This window comes from Aedes aegypti, chromosome 2 (genome assembly GCF_002204515.2).
Source record: "Aedes aegypti strain LVP_AGWG chromosome 2, AaegL5.0 Primary Assembly, whole genome shotgun sequence".
NCBI classification, from domain to species: Eukaryota; Metazoa; Arthropoda; class Insecta; order Diptera; family Culicidae; genus Aedes; species Aedes aegypti.
The window spans coordinates 443,356,782-443,379,619 of record NC_035108.1 but is presented as its reverse complement, the minus strand read 5'-3'; the positions used below and the strand labels follow the sequence as shown (position 1 = coordinate 443,379,619).

The following is a 22,838-nucleotide window of genomic DNA, read 5'->3' as shown; positions in this document are numbered from 1 at the left end:
ATTTAATACTCGAGAATTTAGGAAGTGTTCCCCCATTATATGATAAATCAACGATGCTGTTAGAAATACCATACAATGCTGAGTAGCATGATGTTATTACGGTCCGACGGCGCTGCAGTGGTAAATTCTCAAATTCATGTAATTATGTGGGGTAAATTATGTGAACCAAATTGTAGTATACCGCGATATTTAGATCATTATAGATAAATCAGTGAATATCATCCAATAAACTAGCAGCGAGGTACTTCTCGCTGAGCAAGTTCAGAGGAGCTCTTACCAGCTCGAAAGCGGAATTAGAATGAAACTGAATCCGACGAAGGAAGCATGTTTTATAACCTCAGAATAGCAGATGATGCTCCTCCCTTTTGTGCTCTTCGCTGATCAACCAATCTGGGAAATGGGTATGTGCCAATAATGTGTTGGGCTTAGAATTACTTGAAAATTGCGGAGAATGCTAATGCGTGAGAAATTGGTCGAACATGAATTGCTGGAAGGGTTGACATTAACTAAATATTCAATACGAGATAATGATAATCAATAGTTTTCTTTATTATGACGGTAAATTTCTGATCCATGGGTGCCAGAATTATTATAATTGTTCAATGAGAATGTCTTTTCAAAAGCATTCTTAATATGTCGCAATTTTGTTACATGTGATAATTTTGCTAATCAAAGTGTTCCCACAAAATATGGAACATCAAAGACGCTGTTGGAAATGCCACTCTATTTTACAATTGTTGTGAAATGTTGAGCACTCACCCCGACGGCACTGCAGCAGCGCCCGCGAATACAGTCACAAATTGTTGAGTCATAAATTATTTATGACAAATGAAATTTTGTATGAAGCTGTGAAATTGATTTAGGAATATAAGCAGTCATGTATAAAGTCGGATATATTTCTCTTTTAACTCTTTTCCACTAATTTGATGGCCTTGAAAAGGGCCGATGGCTTTGTTAGCTTTGATGCTCTTACAGATAAATAACACTGCGGGATGTTATCAGTTGATTGCCATGGTCAAACGGGGAATCCTCAACTCAAATGTATAAATTTGAGCAAGTTATTTGCTTAAACGACGAACCGAAAGTTTCGTGACGTGGATGGCGCACAACAGTAACAGGTAGTGGATCACCGGGCTTAAGTCAAAATCTGATGATGGCGGCGATGACGATGGCTGGGTGAACGCAAACAAGCGGTGAACCACAAAGCGAGAATGACTTGCCCGACCATGTTCACAGTTCGACCGCAAAATCTCCTGTGGACTGCTTCCTCTTCTTCTTCTTGGCGGCGGCAGCGGTGATGACTTTGGCTTCGGACGGCATCTTCTCTCGCTCGCTCGACAGTTTGATTTGAGCGAAGCAAGACAAACGGGGAGGTCCCTCGCTATCGATGTCTGTGCCTGAGAAGCACGCCCGGTCAGAGCAAGACGATCTGTTGCCTGCTGAGATGCGATCGAAGCGGAGAATTGAAAGCAACAAAAGTCTGGATGACTATGACAAAAGTCTGGATCAGCAATTGGTATATGTTGGTTTGTCGCGGGTTACTTCACTGCAAGGACTATTTTTGACAAACTCTACCAATTCTTCCCAGTTCCATCACGCAGCAATTCCAAGGGTTGACTTGAGGAATGAGCTGCAGCGCTTAGGCAATCATCGATTAGTGACGCTTTGAGACGTGAAATACTGGATCATAGTGGCCCAACCTGCATATTGATGAGTATCAATGTACAGAGCCTAAATGCTGATGCAATGGATATTGCTACAGACCAAAGCACTGGACCGTTTCAATCGATTATCACGATCGAAGCACCCGAGCCATCAAACATCTAATCTACTGGAGGAGTTTGGCGAACTACAGCTGGAGCCAGAAACCGATCACCCAACCAAGCAACACAACGAAGCCACGACCAAACAAACAAATTCAATCATCTGGCATTATTCCTGGAACACCATACACTGGTTCTCGAAACCACAGAACGACAAATGGTTCTTTTCAGGACTACCAAAATGAGTCCAAAAAGAGTTATCTTCTGAAAACTTCATCCGATCAACAACAACAACAACACAAAACTAGTACACTTACAAATTCATACACATGACAAATCAAATTATTAATCATCGTAGTTCTACGTCAACCCCGCGGTAATGTAATAGACATTACCCACCCCAATTTTTTTTGTAAAATTTTTGTAGAGATTTCATAGGAATTCACGGGTGAAATCAAGGTTAAACTTATGGAATAATAAGGCATAACATTAGCTTAAAATATCGTTGAGTAACGATTTCTGGAAAAAAAATTTAATGGTTATTTAAGGAACTCGTTGAAGAATCTAAAGAAGAAAATATAATGGAAAATAACGAAAAATCTCAATGGGTATTCCAGGCAAATATATGGATGTTATTCTCATCGGATTCTATGACGCCTCTTCAAAAAAATCCTAGATAAACACATTTCAAGTATTGTAAAGCTCCATTTTCGTCGGTCTTGGGCGATATTTCTCCAGTTGCCCTGAACGTTTAGGGTCGCCATGTTTTATTCCACTGCGTATAGCCAGCGTACTCGTGGTTTTCCACGAAGTCACCGACCTCTACTTGGTTTCCTGCTGAATCTTATTTTCGCAATTATTTCTTCCGACATTTTACACTTAGTGTCCTGCCCATTATAGTCTGCCGTAATTCATTCGCTGAATACTATTCGATTGTACACATGATACAACTCGTGACTCATGCGTTCGCACCACACACCATTTTCGAGTTTCCCACCGATTATTGTCTGCAGCACTTTACGCTCGTAAACACAGAAGGCTTTCCGGTCTGCCTCTTTCAACGTACGTGCCCGTAGAGAGCCACCGGAACAATCAATGTTTTATCCAGGGTGAATTAAGTTTCCGTTTGCAAGTTGCGGGACCTAAGCTGATTACGTAGTCCGTGAAAGGCCCTATTCGCAGCCACAACACATCTTTTCACTTCGTGGGAAACGTCGTTCTCACATGTCATGAGTATTCCATGGTAAACCAATTCTTCAACAACCTCAAACACATCATTATCAAATACTACCTCAGCACCTACACCCCCAAGCCTGCCTCTATCTCAACCTGCAACCATGTACTTCGTTTTGGTAGAATTGATGATGAGGCCTATCCTCGTTGTTTCCCTCTTCTGAGGCACGAAGGCCTCTTCCACTGATCTGCGATCGATTCCAATAAGGTCGATATCGTCCGCAAAGCCAAAGAATGTGTGACCATGTGATAAGGTAACGGTCGTATTTTGGACCCCCTAAGGAAGTAATTTTAGTTTTTTATCCCAATTAATTAATTTCACAGCGTAACCAAGTCAAAGAACATGCCAAAATGTAGAGAAAATCTTCCACCACGAGATTTTCTGTTGTAAGGGTTGCATGGATGAACCAATTAAATTAAATTAATTTCAGATAAAATAAACACATTTTCTATGTACAAACGGTTGATGCAAGTGCGGAATGGTCCTATCTTTCCAAATGGCATGCAAATTGAGTAGGTCTTTTGATTTAAACTGGGAAATATGCAGGAAAATGCCCCTGGGGGTCCAAAACATATAGGGGTCCAAAATATATTGGTTACCCTAATAGTGCCGTTTCTCTAAACGCCAGATCTCCCAATGACACCCTCGAGTGCAATGTTGAACAGTAAATTTGAAAGTGCATCTCCCTGCTTGAGAGGTTGATACCTCTTCTGAGATCCGAACTTTTGATTTCGAACCATCCAGCGTAAAAAGTACCAGCCTTATAAGTTTAGCCGGAAATCCATGCTCAGACATAATCTGCCATAGCTCTTTTCTGTTCACTGAGTCGAACGCCACCTAAAAATCAATAAGCAGATGGTGAGTCTGCAAGTTATACTTCCGGAATTCACCATGGATCATTCGCCAAGTAAACATCTAGTCCGTTGTTGAGCGGCCCTCACGAAAACCAGCTTGGTATTTGCCGACAAAGGACTCCTCGAGTGGTCTCAGCCTGTTAAACAGGATGCGCGATAAAATTATGTACGCCGAATTCAGCAGGGTAATTCCTCTGTAAGTGGCACACTGCAGTCTATGCATTTACTTGTAGATTGTGTGCATGGAGCAATCCAATCAGCCGATAGGAATTTCTTCGTCCTCCCATACCTTCAGAAGTACGTGGTGGATCGATTGGGAAAGATGCTCACTTCCGTGCTTGAGGAGCATGACCGGGATCTTGTTCTTTCCAGCAGCCTTACAATTCTCCAGCTCGCTGATAACCTTTTTAACCTCTCTTATGGTCGGTGGGTCCACAGCTTGATCAGGTCCGTCCCACTCGGGCTCAGATTGGGTACCACTTCTAGTAGGGTTAGTGTTCCCTTAGTTGTGGGTGTTCCTATAGTTGCGGTAGTGCCGTTTTCACTGATTTTATTACATTAATCACAGCACCGGCACTGCCAATCGACGTATTGGCTTGTTGATACACGGGATAGTTTAAAAGAGCGTTCAAATTGTTTTAAAACTGATGAAATATCACTAAAGTTGCTAAAACTTTTCTTACTTGTACCAATAGTTGCGGTAAAGTGTTCCTATAGTGGAGGATTCCATAAGAAAAAAATCGATACCGTAACTATAGGAACACAAAATGAAAATATACCGCAACTAAAGGAACAGTGTACCAATAGTGGAGGTATTATTTTTCACTGACATGCCGTGGATTGCTGCGATAAAATCATTTTTTCTGATTGAGACAATGATCGTTACTTCCCGTTACAATGTTAACATGTACATTAATTGCGCTTCTTGGATTTAGGCGGTTAAATGAAATTCAATCGTGCTTAGTACCTCCACTATTGGTACATCTACCCTACTGCATTTGGTCCCTCGGCAGTGCAAAAGGTACCCAAGTTTGACAGATCGTAGTACACTTTTCACGGCATTCTAGATAACCTTATGAGCCATAAAATTTTGGGCAACTGCAAGGGACATGGAGGTCTTTAACCCGTTAACGCCCAAGGTATCTCACAATTGGAATTCAGCTCCGTTTTTGTTACTCATAGTCGTATTCCCATAAATTAAACCTTATTTCACCAAAAAATTTCAAGTCTATGGTGAGGATCCAAAAAAATTCTTGAAAGTGTGTCGTCCATATCTAGCTGTTCTATAAGTTTATTTTGGGGATTAATCAAATATATTTTCATGCAGTTCGACCCATTACAATGTAAACAAGTTGGAAAAAACTGCTGGTGAGGGGTAATTCATACATTATGTCACGTACAGAAGAGGAAGGAGGGGGTTACAATGAAACGTGACTACTCATATAAAAATTGGAATCGATACAAAAAGTGTGATACAGAGGAAAATTGAGGAGGATGAATATGACAAAACTTTGCGTGACGTAATTTATGGACGTACCCTGATAAAGAAATTGCAACATAAAGAATAAAAATTTCAGAGGAGAAAGGTGCATGCCAGAACTAAATCATTTAGTGACTTCAATTCAATTTTCAGCTCTACCACGTAAGTAAGATACAGAAATACATACATTTCCATACATGTACATGTACAATAATGCACACTTAAGCCATTTATACCAAAAACAAAATAAAATCTTACATCAAATATTTTGATTTAGAAAAAACCTACAGATGTTTTAGAATAGTCTTCAAAAAGATTATATAAAACTTGCCAGCTGATAATGGAAACATAACTATCAAAATATTTTTTCTGGTTCAAGTTATTAGTATACAATGTGACTCTGATCTGACAGTGATCGAAATTTATATTTGGCAATATCAGAATTTCGTTAGTGCTGATCAAAAGTTAGTTCTTCAGTCCAATGACAGTCAAATATTGGACTCCAACTATTACATGCTTTACAGATGTGAATATTTGAAGCCAACATTATTCGGCTATAACGTTTAAGTTACTGCATCACTTATGCATATAGTCTTATTCACCGATAGAACCGAATCCACTCGGTCCAAGATTTTTGACACTAGAGCTGGCCAGAATATCTGGGGAGCATACTGAAGCGTGCCCGCTCAAATGTCACAATTCTTGGTCCGAGTGAGTTCAGCAAGGAAGGCTCTTTACTGCTACCTCAACGCGTCGCTGGTTCTACAAAGTAAACAACCATACAAAACTACGACCAAACAATGGTGAAGGCGTAATCAATTTTCTCGAAAACTTTCATTTTGGGAAATAAGTAGAATTTTCTGATTAAATTGGCAACAACGCACTGCAGTAGCGCGTAGTAAATAACTGCTTGTAAACAATATCTTTCAAGCGCATTTATTACCTGTAATTTTGCGAATAATAATTTTTACTTTTCCACGTTTAAGTCATAAAACTGGTTCTGGACTTAGGTTGGCGGCTATTTAATTTTACTCTCATTTGACAGCCGTCCTTCACCCTTGGAGTTCATTTCATGGATGGATAAGTCAATTTGTCGGTTTTTTCGTTCTTCACTCTCTTCAAAAGATCAAAAGATCTAAATGGTGTTAAGGTTCATCTAAAAATGTAAGGAGCATTGCATCCAAAATAAGCGATTGTTGCTCGAATCGACATTAATTATCCATTGTTTTGATCTAGGCAGACCAATTTCTTATTGGTTGTTTCCTTGATGTTTCGCACATAATAGCAATTCTCAGCTAATATGTTTGTTTGCGAAAATATCTCCTTTAGTTGGTCATCGTTTTCGAAGATACCAAATTTTTTATCACTATACTTCAATCATGAGAATGACTTCCGAACTAAGAAGGTTTTAGGCGAATAGTTTTCTTTGGATTTAATCAGTGGACTGATATATAAGCGAATAAAATGTGTGCCCAGTAGTGCCATTTAGCTGATTTCCGAAGTAATAAGTTTCCAGGCGAATTGGTCTCATTCAGTTCTCCAACTTTGTCAAAAACACTAACTTCGTATCCAATATCTAGATTGAGATAAAAGCAATTAATATGTTTGTCTACTAGCGCCACCTTGGGAGAATTTTCCAAACTACTATGTTTCTGGGCGAATAGATCCCATTTAGTTGAACACTTTTGTCGAAGAATTTCGAGAGTTCGATTTTTTTCAGTCTCATCGCTGGACTGATATAAAAAAAAATATTTGACCACTAGCGCCACCTTGTGAGTGTTTTCCGAACTAATATGGTTTTAGACGAATAGAATTCATTTAGTTGTTCAACATTGTCCATGACACAAACTTTGTATCTAATCACTTGACTGAGATATTAGCAAATAAAATCTTTGCCCACTAGCGCCATCTTGTGAGTGTTATAAGGTTTTATGTGACTAAGTATCATTTAGTTGTTCAACATTGTCGAAGACAACAATTTTGTATCTCATAACAGAACTTAGATACAAGAAAATACAAGATTTGTCCACTAGCGTAATCTAGTGAATGTTTTTCGAACTAATAAGTTTTCAGGCGAATAGATCTCATTCAGTTGAACACATTTGTCGAAGACACCAATGTTGTATCTCATCACTGAACTGAGATATAAACAATCAAAATGTTCGATCGCTAGCGTCATCTTTTGAGTGTATTTCGAACTAAAAAGGTTTTAGGCGAATATGTCTCATTTAGTTGATCAACATTGTCGAATATATCAATTTTGTATCTAATAACTGGACTGAGATACAAGCAAATAAAATCTCTGCTCACTAGCGCCATCTAGTGAGTGTTTTCCCAACTTAAGCTAAGTATTCTGTTCCGCTCAAGAAAAGTAAAAATTTCTGCGCAAGAAATGGTCAAGAAATTTTCTACAGTGAGCTCCATTTGAATTGACATTTCTTTTCAACTGCGTACTGCGATCAAAGAAAAATGTTTTTCTTGAGCATTTCTTGCAAGAAATTTCCCACGCATCGAGATAGGCGATTACTTTTCTGTTGAAGTGCATACTTCGCTTTATAAGTTTTCGGGTGACTAGATCTCATTCAGTTAAACACATTTGTCGAAGACCACAACGTTGTATATCATCACTGAACTGAGATATAAACAATCAAAATGTTCGACCATTGGCGCCATCTTTTGAGTGTTTTACGAACAAATAAGGTTTTAGGCGAATAGTTCTCATTTAGTTGATCAACTTTATCGAAGACACCAATTTTGTATCTCATAACTGAACTAAGATATAAGCAAATAAAGTTTTGGCTCACTAGCGCCATCTTGGAATTGTTTTTCGAATTTATAAGGTTCTATTTGAATAGGTATTATTTAGTTGTTCAACTTTGTCGAAGGCACCATTTTTGTATCTCATAACTGGGCTAAGATATAAGCAAATAAAGTTTTGGCTCACTAGCGCCATCTCGGGAGTGTTTTCCGAATTTGTAAGGTTCTATGCGAATAGGTATTATTTAGTTGTTCAACTTTGTCGAAGACACCATGTTTGTATCTCATCGCTGGGCTAAGATATAAGCAAATAAAGTTTTGGCTCACTAGCGCCATCTCGGGAGTGTTTTCCGAATTTGTAAGGTTCTATGCGAATAGGTATTATTTAGTTGTTCAACTTTGTCGAAGACACCATGTTTGTATCTCATCGCTGGGCTAAGATATAAGCAAATAAAGTTTTGGCTCACTAGCGCCATCTTGGGAGTGTTTTCCGAATTTGTAAGGTTCTATGCGAATAGGTATTATTTAGTTGTTCAACTTTGTCGAAGGCACCATTTTTGTATCTCATAACTGGGCTAAGATATAAGCAAATAAAGTTTTGGCTCACTAGCGCCATCTCGGGAGTGTTTTCCGAATTTGTAAGGTTCTATGCGAATAGGTATTATTTAGTTGTTCAACTTTGTCGAAGACACCATTTTTGTATCTCATAACTGGGCTAAGATATAAGCAAATAAAGTTTTGGCTCACTAGCGCCATCTCGGGAGTGTTTTCCGAATTTGTAAGGTTCTATGCGAATAGGTATTATTTAGTTGTTCAACTTTGTCGAAGACACCAATTTTGTATCTCATCGCTGGACTGAGATATAAACGAAGCAAATATTAGTACGCTGGAAAGTTGGTTCATATGTTGCTTATAAATGCGACATTTGTTGGCGTCTGTGCGCCACCTGATGAGTTAATTCTGAATTAAAACAGTTACCAAGTGGAAGTCAGCAGTCCTGTGATCAACTTTGCAGAAGACAGTTTTCTTCTAAACCTCTTTATTTTCAAGATATTTGCACTACAAGTACTGTCCTATTTATAGGACGCTGGGCGTTCGGGGCTTCTGTCCTATTTTTAGGACGCTGGGCGGATATGGGTTAATGTGTCTTCTGCTTGATCGTCATCATCAATTTTCATCCTGTTTCTCGCTACATTTCCATTTTCACCGTTCAACAATTGCTGAAGGTGCTCCTTCCACCTGGCAGCAACCGCCGATATATCGGTCACCAAATTCTCTTCTCGATCATTGCACACATGGCGGGTACTGGTATCGAAGACAAATTAAAGACCCCTGTGGCGAATAGAGTTGTTTGACATCTCTTGTACACGCTACATACAAGTAGAATCGAAAACAATTTACTTTATTTTTTTTTATATTTCAATTTATAACAACTCTATTCGCCACATTCGGAAAACTCTCTTCCCGGCAATTGAGATTCATTTTGGAAAACTCTCTTTCGGGCCTTGGAGAACTCTCTCTCCATAATCAAATTTTCACATTGCATGGAAAACTCTCTTCCCGGCAATTGAGATTCATTTTGGAAAAACTCTCTTTCCAGAATCCGGCTCGGAAAACTCTCTTTCGGGCCCTGGAGAACTCTCTCTCCGTAATCAACATTTAATATTGCTCAAAAAACTCTCTTCCCGGCAATAAAAATACATTCGATGTTTATCTCCTGTAGAGATAAACACAACTTACCATTAACCGATTGCGCCATGTAGTAACCGAAACCTAACTGATCGGCCAAACTTGAGCCGAATCAACAAATAAACACACTATAGCAAACACCATCCGTTCGCTACAAAAGTTGTCACCGAACTCATCGAGTTGTTTTCATAACTGGCTTCTTTTCCGCACAGTTCTCGTTTTGCCCATTTCGCCTAATCTGCTTTTCGTTCATTTTCGCTTGTTGTTTGATATCTCTTGTACACGCATAGCAGGTCCGTCGCACTCGGGCTCAGATTGGGTACCACTTCTAGTACTGCATTCGGTCCCTCGGTAGTGCAAAAGGTACCCAAGTTTGACACATCGCAGTACACTTTTCACGGCATTCTAGATTACCTTATGAGCCATAAAATTTTGGGCATTTGCAAGGGACATGAAGGTCTTTAATTTGTCTTTGCGCATAGCATTATACAAGTAGAATCGAAAACAATTAACTTTATATTTTTTTATATTTCAATTTATAACAACTCTATTCGCCGCAACCCCCATGATCCTTGCAGTTGCCCAAAATTTTATGGCTCATAAGGTAATCTAGAATGCCGTTCAAAGTGTACTGCGATCTGTCAAACTTGGGTACCTTTTGCCCTACCGAGGGACCAAATGCAGTACTAGAAGTGGTACCCAATCTAAGCCTGAGTGGGACGGACCTGCTGGTATGGTATTGTGCCGCGCGCCATTGACCGTTGCATAAAATCTCCGCATATCGTTCCGGTTAATGCTATCTTAAGCTTCAGCTACCTTTTCTTTCTGCGGTGGATTCGCTATTTTCGGCTCTCACTGCCCTGTACCTCTCTCTGTTCTGACGGGTACCGGCCACAAGCACACGGCTTCTGGCAACCTTCTCCTTGTATGTCACTCTCTGGCACTCTTCATCGAACCAACCAATTCGACTTCTTCGTTGATCAGTGTCAATAATTTCTCGCACCGTTGTTGTCAATGCTTCGTGGATAGGGTCCCAAAGGCTGTTGGCATCTCCAGAAATGTGGATTTTTCTCAACCGCTCGTCTAACTGCTGGCGATTTTGTGCAGCTACTCCATCAGTCGAAAAGAGTTGGATATTGAAGTGCAGCGTTTTATTGATTCTGAAATTCGTGACGCTCCTGAATTATAGCTACAACGAGATAATGATCCGAGTCGATACTAGGGCCTCGGCAAGTTCTGACAGCCATGATCTGAGAAATGTCGCCCTCAACCAGCACGTGGTCTGTTTGGGAGCAGGCATCGCCACTCGGGTATCGCCAGGTGTGTTTGCGGATATTCTTTCGTACAAAGTAGATACTGTTGATTGCCATCCCTCTAGCAGCAGCGAAGATTACTAGCCGCAGGCCATTATCATTGGTAACGGAATGGAGCCCATTATACTCCTAAAGAAATTCAGTAGTGAATGAGTGAGTGTAGTACATGGCCAAGTACGAACGGAGACTTCAACGAGGGCTATTACTTTTTTTGATTGGTAGGGAAAAAACCTTTCCAAATAGATAATACGACGCTCAAATCACTAGGCTAACTGGAAACTCGTCGAGGTCATAAAAAATAGTGATAATTTTCATGTTTGTTGTCAGGGGACGTGGAATAGCTTGAACTGTCCAAGGAAGTTATTTTACCAAGAATCCGTCAGGATTTCTCAACTAAAACATCATGACGGATGAATCTATGACAAAAAGGCGAAAGAAAAAACCTCAAAGGTCGAAAAGTCAAAAGGTTGATGGTGAGAAAAGAATAAAAACCAAAACGTCGAAACTCAATTTTTAGAGAAAGGTGAATTGCCCACAAAGCAAATCATTCAAACCAAGATTGTTTCTAGCAATCCTAGTATCCTTGAGAAACTACTGTAGATGAGAGGTCTGATCTGCTGTCACACGGTCATTTTTTTATATCTAGTCCATGATCTAGTATGATTTTGTCATCTCATATTAAATAATTGCTTTCTACTCTTATTGCAGGAGGAGAGATCTCTTGCAGTCAAGTATCCTGCTATAAACGACACGATTGTGAACCGAAGTTCATTCCTGGTAGATGCTGTCCGGAATACGACAACTGCCCTCCTCTAGGTAAGCCCCAACGACAAAACACTTCTCACACTAGCATCTAATCTCTCACTGCCATTCCAGAAAATTCCAACACCGCGGAACCCACCTCGCCGAGCAGCGTGTCCAGCGAGCTGAAGGAAACCGAAATCGATGCTGAAGACCTGCTCGATGCGGAGAACAAAAAGCTATCGTCGATAACATCCAACGACGTTACAACATCTGGTACAACTACGACAAGCAGCACAACGACAAGCACCACAACCGCCACCACCGAAGGTTCGACACCGGCCAAGTTGCAAATCCCAGCCGCCAGCAACAACCCGCTAGGTATCAAAATCAAGGAAATCACCAAACCGGAAGAGATCCGACTGACCGATTCCAGACCAAAAATCACCACTACGACCAACAGCGCTAGCAGCATCGAAGTTACAGCTCACCCTTCGACGGAAGTGTCTTCATCTACGTCGGGACACAGCGAGGAAGCCAACAATCTGGAACATTTGGATCTGAACGTGACCGATGATGGTGACGTTGGAATGAAGAACGTTCGACACACAGAAGACGAGCTGACGGCGAATGCTACGGTTGAGTTTGTAGACTCGAATGAGAGTTCGACAGCTGGTCCGTCCGATTCGTCGCCATCATCCTCTGATGAAGTGGAATCATCATCGGAGTCGATCAGTTCGACTACAGCTAGGATGACTGCTCCACCAACGATGTCGACAACAACCGCCATGCCCGATGATGTTTCCGACGAGGTGACCAAGAAGGACAAGCCACTACCAGCCGTTGTCCAGATCGGAGATAAGCTCGTAATTGTGGATCACAATCAGCCGAAGCCGATCACGGTCATTCAGGTCGAAGAGGTAGCTGGATTGCAACGGGGAGATGACGACATTTCATACGACCAAGAAATGTACACGGATCGGGCTCCGGAGACTCCGAAACAGATGAAGCTGGACAGTGGAGAAGGAGAGATGTTGTCTACGCAGGCGGATTCGAGTGTTGCGTTCGAGACGGTGTACCACGGAGGATCGACTGAGAATCTTGCTTCGGAAGAGGTTTTCGAGACGCAGCATTACACTGAAGGACCCGAGACCAGTGCGGAAAGAAACGAAACTCAAGGCGATCAGCTGTCTGCGAGTAGTGAGGAGTTCATACAGTTACCGGCTTCGTCGGACAAGCCAGCAAGGTTGGAAGAAGAGCATACGACGCTGAATTCGTTGGCCACGAGTGTTGAGGAAGGCAGTACGACACTGGCAGATCTGGCAATAAACTCGGCTAGCTCAGAGGCTTCGGGAGATGAAGTGTATGAAACGCATTTCTACACCGAAGGACCGGGAAGTTCATCGGAAACCACAGAAGTTTCTGTAAATGCGATTGGCGAGTCGTCGGAAGCAGTGACTCCAATGAAAGAGCTTCAATCGGACGACATGGCGACTCAGAGGAAGCCATACATCGAAGACGATGAACATGATTTGATTCAACCTGGTTTCCAACCCATTCCGGAAGATTTCAGTTTACCACTGAGGGATCAGCCAGCGATGGACGATGATATGGAACCTTCCACAGCTTCTGCGAAGAGTGAACGCAAGGAAAATGTCGGAACGCCGAAGATTCTGTCGGAGGTCTTCGAATACAAGCATAATGTGAGTAGTACAACAGAAACTTCGAACGAAACGGAGTCTGAGGCGACTATCTCGCCATCGTGGTTGAAAGACGAACCGAAGGCAATGTTCCGGGCACCGGGTGAACCTCATTTGATTCCAGAATGGGAGCGAAACAATGTAACAGTCAGCAATTCGTCATCGGAAGAAGAATTCAGTGGGGCCGGAGAGTTTCACGTATTGAAAATGAACTCCGAAGAGTACATGGATAGTTCTTCCGAGGGAAGTGGCGCGAGTTCGACAAGAAAGGAGCCAGAGGAAACGACTCTAGCGCCTTCAAAAAGTATCCTACAGGATATTGACTCGTCGGAAAGCGGGTCCCTTTCGGAATCGGACAGTGTGAGGCATAACCCAAAAAATGATGCCGAAAGTGTCAAGTACGACGAAGATGAGAACAGCACTGTTCAAGAGGCACTTCCCAAACAAGTGAAATCTAGTGTCTGAGTTAAGGATTGCGTTTAGAATGGTAATAGAATTCAATCAAATTCAACAAGAAACTAGCTAATCGAATTTACTGAATCAAGTATTTAGCAGATCTGCCGCGATATAAACAGGTGTTCTCGTCGATCTGGAAAGTTCTATTTCGGATTCGACCGAGAATCAGGTGCCAGTTGATCAGAAGATGCTGTTCTTCGACTCTTTCTCCTTGACTATTCGAATAAGGTTTATTTATTATTCCTCCTGTTTCCAACCCCTCTAGGAAACATAGTCTGCGTTCGAAGTGAAAGATGGTTCTAAAACAATACGCTTTAGACGGTTCATTTTAGTGCCATTAACCACAAACACAAACACACAAAATCAGGAAAGGACACGCACAAACAGATCAAGTCGGTATAATCCGCGTACAAAATTACAGAAATTTGGTTCAATTTCCGGCGCTCAAGTCTTCGACGCAAACAGAAACTCAAGTGCAATCGTTCATTAAGGTTTTGTTCGGTTCGCACTGTATTCCAATCTCATAGTTTGATAGGAGCATTGTGAACCAATAGCCCTAATTACGGATCATGTCTGGAGAGTTGTTCTCGGTGAAGCGACGAACCCCTGCAGGAACAAATTGTACAAAATGCGAAACAGGAAACATATCCATGGCAAAAAGAATCCCGAAAAAGTCGGATTATAACTGTATCAGACGCATCTTCCTACATTCCTCCACACATCTTACTTTAGTTATTCATAAAATGGCTCAAACATTGATCGAATCGAACTAATAGTCGTTGTAGTAAGTTATTTATTACGTAATGGTAGCAAATTTTAGGCAAGGTTGAAATTTGGAAAAACCACCCGAGAACAGTAAGCAAACGAAAATTTCCTGCACAAAAGCAACAGAAATCGATCGTCAAAACACTCAAACAGAGAGAAGCATGTGATAGTTCTTACGTTACGTTGAAAATAACTCAAGCCCCACTTCAATCGAAACGGATTTGACATCCCTAACTAAACGACATTTATTTCTAGAGATCTAAAATCCGACGTCGGCGCAATAGAGAGGCCGATCAAGAAATCTTAGCTTAAGTGTAAGACTGTTACTAGCAATAGTTGATGATTATTCGCAATTACTGAATGAATTGAGGGAACATGATGATTATTTATTGATTATTTATAGTCGATGATGGCCGCGGAGGTCGTCTAGTTGATTTCGAGTTCATATTCATTTCAACTGTCAGTAAGAAAAGAAAAACGGCGTAGTTAGTCGCGGGCGAGTTCAAAAACTCGCTGCCCCTAGCAAATAGTAGGCATTTCTCAATTTTTATCATTTTTATACTATTATTACTGTAACCACTGTCATCAGAACCATTCCTTTCATTTAAAATGCGATTAGCAAACCCAGAATACCCCTCAAACTCCCGAGTAGATCTAGCAAATAAGCATCGTTAGGAAATTAAATCCAATTATTTCTGATGAAAGAGAGTCATACTTTTAATTTGCATTATTATGTGTAAACTTTGTCAGTTGATGATGAGGAAGCCACCCGGTCGTCTTTCCCTGGAGAACTTTTTTACTCAGCACCATATTGGAACCATTCAGTATGTGCTGCCCAAGAGACAGGAAATTAGTTCCGCATGTAGAGGAAGATGAACCGATGGCAAGCAATTATAAGCCGTTACTAGGCGAAGCAGTCGATCGATTAAGAAATGTAAAATAAACTAAATAAAATTGAAAAACTTTCTAGATATATTATCTTTTCATTTGATCTGTATCACAATCCCAAATTTATATATATATATTATAAATATAATTATAAAAAAATATAATTTAACCACCCTACTTTTATGTGAGTTGAAAGAATCAATGTATCATGATCATGGCTGGAAACGACTGAGTGTCTTGGAAATAGGAACTTTAGAGACCCTAGCCTGAAAAAAGATCCAACAGGAATTAACAATAGGCCGAAGAGAGATCAGGACTCCACAAAACCAAATGTAGCTTTTTTTTTCTTTTGTGGGGACATGATACCACTGCGACCATTAATTTGATCTATTGTGGTGTTATCCTCTTTGTTTTTGCCGTACTGTAGAAATATATTACTATATGAAGTAACTATCTCCACAGCTATTGGCGTGCATCCCAATCAGGTACTACATTTCGGATAAAATTTAGTACCTGTTTTGGATGGTAGATTCGAATTTCATTAGGCTCTAGCAGGCCTTTATCTAAATGTTTGCAACGCTTGTGGTATAGTGCAATACACTTGCACAACAAATGTTCAGTGCTCTCGCTTTCTAATTTACAGAAACGACACATATCTTCTTGCAATTTACCTATAATTTTGAGGTAACGTTTGCTGGGGCAGTGGCCTGTTAATAAGCCAGTATAAGTACTTAGATCGTGTTTATTGAGGTTTAATAACCTCTGTGTTTGATAGGCATCTGGTTCAATGAATCGTTTGGACTGGCGAGAGTCCATTGCGTTCTTCCAGTTGAGTTTAATTTTTGCTTTCATCCAGCTCTTTAATTGCATTTTCAGAGCACAAGAGGCCATTCCGAAGAATGGCTGAGGCCCGATAAATTGCATGGAAGAACCTTGTTTTGCTAACTGATCAGCTTTTTCGTTTCCTTCTATTCCGCAATGGCCAGGAACCCAATATAGATTAATCTTATTACGATAGGACAACTGCTGCAGTAGCTTGACACACTCCCAAACAAGTTTTGATGTGTAAGTTCTAGACTTCAAAGCGTTCAAGGCTGCTTTGCTATCGGAACAAATACGTATATTAGCATTCCTATAGCGCCTTTTAAGACAAATGTCAGCGCATTCAAGAATGGCATAAATTTCGGCCTGAAAAACTGTTGGCCAACTTCCCAGTGCATAAGATACATTAACTCCTGGGCCAAACACTCCTGACCCTACCATGTTTTCTTGTTTTGAACCATCAGTGAAACAAATTAATGATCCAGATCGGAAAGTTGGTCCTCCTGTATCCCAATCCTGACGAGTTACATCAGCAATCCAAAAACGATGATCAAAAAAGTTACGCTTCAACATATAATCTTCATTCACTAAGTACACTGGACTTATTTTGAAGTGCTTCAATATAGTCATATGTCCTTTCAGTTCATTATCAGCGCTATCTAAGGACCTTCTGACTCTGATAGCACTCTTAACTGCATCCATTTGTATATAGTCATGAAGTGGAAGAAGATTTAACATTGCGTCCAACGCATTTGATGGGGCGTTTCGTATTGCCCCAGTAATTGAAATAGTAGCAAGCCTTTGTAGTTTGTTTAGCTTAGCTTGAGTAACGACTTGTTTGGTTTTTTCCCACCAAAAAATAGATGCGTATGAAATAATGGGTTTAACAATGGCCGAATAGATCCAGCATATCATCTTCGGTTTCAAACCCCATTTTTTACCAAAGGTTCTTTTGCAGCCCCAGAAAGCATTTCTTGCTTTTTCTATCTGTTGTTCTATATGCTTATTCCAAACAAGCTTACAATCTAATATAACACCTAAAAATTTGGCACTTAAAGATAAGGATAGTTTAGCATCTCCTATTTTTAGAGCTGAAATGAAGATTTTACGTCTTCTTGTAAACGGTACTATTGTAGTTTTTTTTAGGATTTATACTTAATCCTTCATTATTGCACCATGCTAGAGTTAAGTTGAGTGCTGTTTGCATTCGCTCGGAAACAGTTTTATCGAATTTACCGCGGACTATAATAACAATATCATCTGCATACCCAATTACTTCAAATCCTTGATGCTTTAGCTTTATAAGTAGGTCATCAACAATCAGAGACCAGAGAAGAGGGGAGAGAACTCCCCCTTGTGGACAGCCTTGAACAGCTGTTACCTTTAAAACTAAATCTCCTAGATATGCTGATATTTCCCTTCTAGATAGCATCTCTTCTATCCACACAATAATTTTTTCAGGGAAGCCTCGATTTCTCATGGCGTTTTCCATCGATCTAAAACTGGCATTGTCAAACGCGCCTTCAACATCGAGAAAAGCAGCCAGTAGTATCTCCTTAGTGTCAAAAGTTTTTTCAATTTTTGAAACCAGCGAATGAAGAGCCGAAAGTGTCGACTTACCAGTCTGATAAGCGAATTGAGCTCTACTTAAAGGCTTATGATTAAGTATATTTGATTTAATATACTCATCTATAAGCTTTTCCATTATTTTTAAAAAGATTGATGTAAGACTTATTGGCCTAAAGGATTTTGGCGCAGCTTTATCTTTTTTATTAGACTTCGGTATAAACACTACCCGTACTTGCCTCCATTAAGTTGGAAGATATCCCAGAAGAAAGCTTGACTTGAATAAAGTCATTAGAATAGGGATGATAGTTTCCTTGCACTTTTGAAGATGCACCGGAAAAATCCCATCTAAACCCGGTGTTTTGAAAGATTCGAAAGAATCCAAATCCCATTCAATCTTAGAATATGTAAAAATATCTGCAACTTCTATATTGGATCTATCAGATCCATTTAAAGATTTACTGATATCTTGATTTCTCGATCGATTAGTTATAGAGAGGGATCTTGGAAAATGAGTTTTCACCATTAATTCCAAACTTTCTTGTGTATCTGCAGTGTAGGACCCATCGTCCTTTTTTAACGTTCCTAGACCATTATTATGATCCTTAGAGAGAACTTTCCGAAGTCTAGCAGCTTCATGAGAACTTTCTATGCCTTCGCACATGTATCTCCGATTTTTGCGCTTTGATCTTCTTATTTCTTTATTATAATTGGTTAAAGCCTCTTTGTACAGAGCCCAATTACATGTTAATTTCGCCCGATTGAATTGTTTTCGAGCATTTTTTCTAAGCTTCTCTAACCTGTGATTCCACCAAGGGACATCTCTGCAAGTAGATCGCTCCTTTGCTGGACAGCTTTCGTTGTAAACATTAATGATGGAAGTAGTTAAGCAGTCAGCTGCCTTTTCTAGTTCCAAAGATGAATTTATCGTGACAGAAATGGATTCCTTTTGATCTTTTATCCGAGAACAAAATAAATCCCAGTTTGTTTTCCGAGGGTCTCTGAAAGTTTCCCTTAATATATCTTTTGCGAAGAATTCAAATAAGATTTGCTTATGGTCTGATAAAGATATTTCGTCAGATACCTGCCAATTATTTATATTATTTGAGAGTTTTGAACTGCAGAGAGTTAAGTCCAATACTTCCTCTCGTATAGCATAAACAAATGTTGGAGAATTACCCTTAATACATATATCTATGTCATTCTGAGATACGTAGTCAAATAGTAACTCACCTCTACTGTTGATTCCTGTACTGCTCCATATAGTGTGATGTGCATTCGCGTCACATCCGATGATGAATGCTTTGTTTTGTTTTCTGCAGTGAGACACAAAAGCTGCAACTTCCGGAGGAGGTACTTCATCAACATCGCCAGGAAAATAAGCGGATGCGACATACACAATCGTTTTTCCTTTTGCGGTTGGCACCTCTAGAGAAATCGCAGCAATATCTCTTCCGATGAATTCTGAAATTGGTGTGAATTTAACGTTACAGTTAAGTAGAACTGCAGCTCTAGGAGCGAGCTGCGTATCATCATAAATTAACTTACATCCAGTAGTTTGTATTCCTAAAATTTTATGGTTTTTTGTCCATGGCTCTTGTAGAAGCGCCACGTCTAGTTTGCCTTTGATAAAAGTTTTACTTAAAATTGCATAAGCAGCCTTTGCATGATGAAGGTTTTCTTGTATGAATTTTATGCTTCTTTTGGTCATTTTGCTTGATTTATTAGTTTGCAGGCAGTTTATCCGCCTCTTTTTTAGGTTTTTGTTTGTGGGACTCTAGTTGGCAGTATTCCAAATTGTTGGTCCTTTTCTCAGTAGAGTCTTGTTGAGAAGTAGAGGGTAACGCATTTCTTTTATAGCTCTTTTTCTCGTTGGAATGTGGAGTACATTGGTTGACAGTAGTCATCCTAGTACTCGTAGTTGGAGTACAGTGTGCATTGTCTTCAACACTTGTTGGTGCGTTGTCCACCTCTATTGGGCCAGGCTCGCTCATCTCAACATCCGTAGCACCTTCGAAATTTTGTTTGGAATGTTCTGCTTCATCCTTACTAGCCTTTTCATCCGTATCTTCAATACCTTCTGCCTTCGAGTTTCTTTTTCTTATATAGGCCACTCCGAACATGTAGTCTATTCTAAACTTGCAGTTTTCCAGAGACTTCATGGAAACGGCATCAACAGTGAAAATGAGTTCCACGTGATGCTGTTTAACCGTATATCTCTTAAGAATCCTCCAAGCATCGACTATTAAGTCTTCATTCTGACTTTCTATAAAAGCTAAAATTTCTTCGTTAGAGTCCTGTACACTGCGTGGAAAGAACCCTACCAATATTTCAGGCCGGGGTATGTCTTTTTCTTCAACTGCAATAAGGCTTGCATTCTCCCATGGTTTAATATTGGAGATTTTAGCCTTCAGCCAGTTGACAGTGTCCTGGTTTTTGCAGATGATGATCATATGCCCTGGCCTGAACAAACAATTGCCGAATTTAGGTTTGATTGGCTCCTTCCTTTGTTCAGCAACTTTTTTAAGAACAGCATTTTGAATAGCGACCAATTGTTGGGTAGTAAATTCTGTATTAGGAAATCCTTCGGGAAGGATGCCAATTCTAGCACAGGTCACTACTTCTGTAAACAACGGTTTATGAAATCTGTTATTTCCATCAGCCTTTTTAGGATCTAACGAGACGTCGCCCTTTGTAGCTTGTAGTCTTTGTTGAACTGAGGACTTCACTTTAGAAGATTGTCCTCCATCAACTTGACGAGCAAGCTTTTTGGGCGGATTTGTATCGCTAGAAGTAGATTCACTAAGGTCTGCATTTCTGCGACGCTTAGATGGATCAGGTTGCACAACGCGGAATAGTTTTTCCGCTAATATACGAGCATCATGTAGCTTAAAAGGAACCATGAAAAGAGAGTTTGATTTCTCATAGAATTCGGAATACCTCGTGACATTACGACAAGTAATACTGTTCGTATAACTTACTGTGTGCATTATTTTATGATATTCTCTTCGAAATTCAATTTTCAGATTCAGATTCACATATCACAACGATTTTTTTTATATTTTCAGGAGTTCGCTAAACGGTTTTTTTCCATGGAATTTCTTCAAAAAGTTCCTCCAAGTAGTTTATTTGGATACCTTGAATACAATTTGGATTCATCCAAGGGTAACCACAGAAATTACCTCAGACATTTCATCTGGAATTCCTTCAAAAAAACATTTAAATCTTTTTTTAATACATTCTAATCATCTGAGTAGAACTTCAATGGAGAAACTTAAAAGTAGATTGGAGTATTTTGTACCTTTTAATTCCGCCCTAAATGATTATCTTTGACAGTTAAGCGTTTTTCGACTACCACTTGCAGTTTTCTTCAGTGTCAGTGACTCGTATCCACTTTTAAATATGTTTCATGAAATCCTGGTGAATTTTCCATTGATTTCCCTTGGACATCCTTAGAACATCTCCAAAAATTAACCCAAAAAATTTCCGTAAGTTGCCTCCAGGAATTCTTTAGGATTTTCTGCCAAATTATTCTTAAGAATTTCCGTAATGATTTCAACTAAGAATTTCTCTAGAAATTTTTCCGAAGATTTTTTTTATTTTTCGGGATATATCTCAAGGAAGCCTTCAATGAGTTTTCCATGCACTCTTCCTAGAGTTTTTCTAGGGAACTGTCAAGGAGTTTTTCAAAAGTATTAGAGAAATGTAATAAATTCGAGAGATATTTCTAATAAAAATCTAAGTTCAAATCTAAATTCTAAGAAAAGAACGAAAGTAGTGAAACTTCTGAAGTCACCCTGGATGAACAAGAATTTCTGAAAGAACTTATCGACTCTTCAGAAAGCTTAGAAGATTTCCTAGATGGATTGCTAAAAGATAATTAAAAAAATCAAACAAACCTCTGCAAATCCAGGTAAAATCAGACTGAGCATATAAAGAAATTTCTGTAGGAATGATCGGAGGATTTCCTGAAAAAAATTGTAGTATCAATAGGTAGAACCTTGAATTAGCTTTTGAAAATTCCATGCGATTTTTTATGAGAAATTTATTGAGTTTTTTTGGAAGGCAGTAGTAATCCTTGGGTAAAATGCTGAAGAAATCCCTAGAAAAAATCTAGAAAAACATTATGATGAATTCCAGATCGAATTTATTGAGAAATTCTTTCTCGTAGATTCCCTCGTTTCATTTTTGGTGTAATTCCTGGAAAAAACCGGAGATGAAAAGACGTATGAACTCTTGTAGGGTAACTATAAAAAAAATCCCTGATCAAATTTCTTTAAAAACGCTTGAAAAAACATTAAGATTTATTGTAGAAGTTTTTGGATGATCTCCTAGAGTAACATCTGGAGGATTCGGCTGAAGGATAAGTAGTGGATTGACTTCTAGAGTGTTTAAATAACTAATTACAATTCTTACCCATTCTGCAAGGTACCTGCTCTCCAACACTCCTCCTCATCACACAACCTTCGAACCGCACATCTTGCATCGAGCTCTTGCTGTCCTCTAAGCTCTTTCTGGCACCGAGTTCCTCCCAGTAATCACACGATCGTATATGATGGGATATAAGAGTACAAATGTGGAGGCAATATACGTACATTTTGCATGCAGCCTTATGGCGCATGTACGTATATCGCCTCCACATTTGTACTCTTATGCACTATCGTATACGAGTTTGTGTTTACTGGGCTCCTAGCTGCCGAACTCCTCCTAGTCTCAAACTGGCAAACCGAGCTCCTCCTGACTTTCGAGTTCCTCCAGCTCTTCCAAGCTCGTCCTCTCCGATCAGCCAGCATCCGTATCTTCAGCCTTG

The 22,838-nt window shown here is 39.8% G+C and overlaps 1 protein-coding gene across 1 annotated transcript in view; it reads left to right on the top strand.

The window, feature by feature from the left end:
• Positions 1–15,721, top strand: part of LOC5572076 (serine-rich adhesin for platelets) — a 170,245-nt gene extending 154,524 nt beyond the window's left edge. The window contains exons 6-7 of the mRNA XM_021847902.1: positions 11,799–11,906; positions 11,967–15,721. Coding sequence (XP_021703594.1) covers positions 11,799–11,906; positions 11,967–13,996 — 2,138 coding nt within the window. The 3' untranslated portion in view covers positions 13,997–15,721. The remainder of the gene's footprint in view (positions 1–11,798; positions 11,907–11,966) is intronic.
• Positions 15,722–22,838: the final 7,117 nt, after the last annotated feature.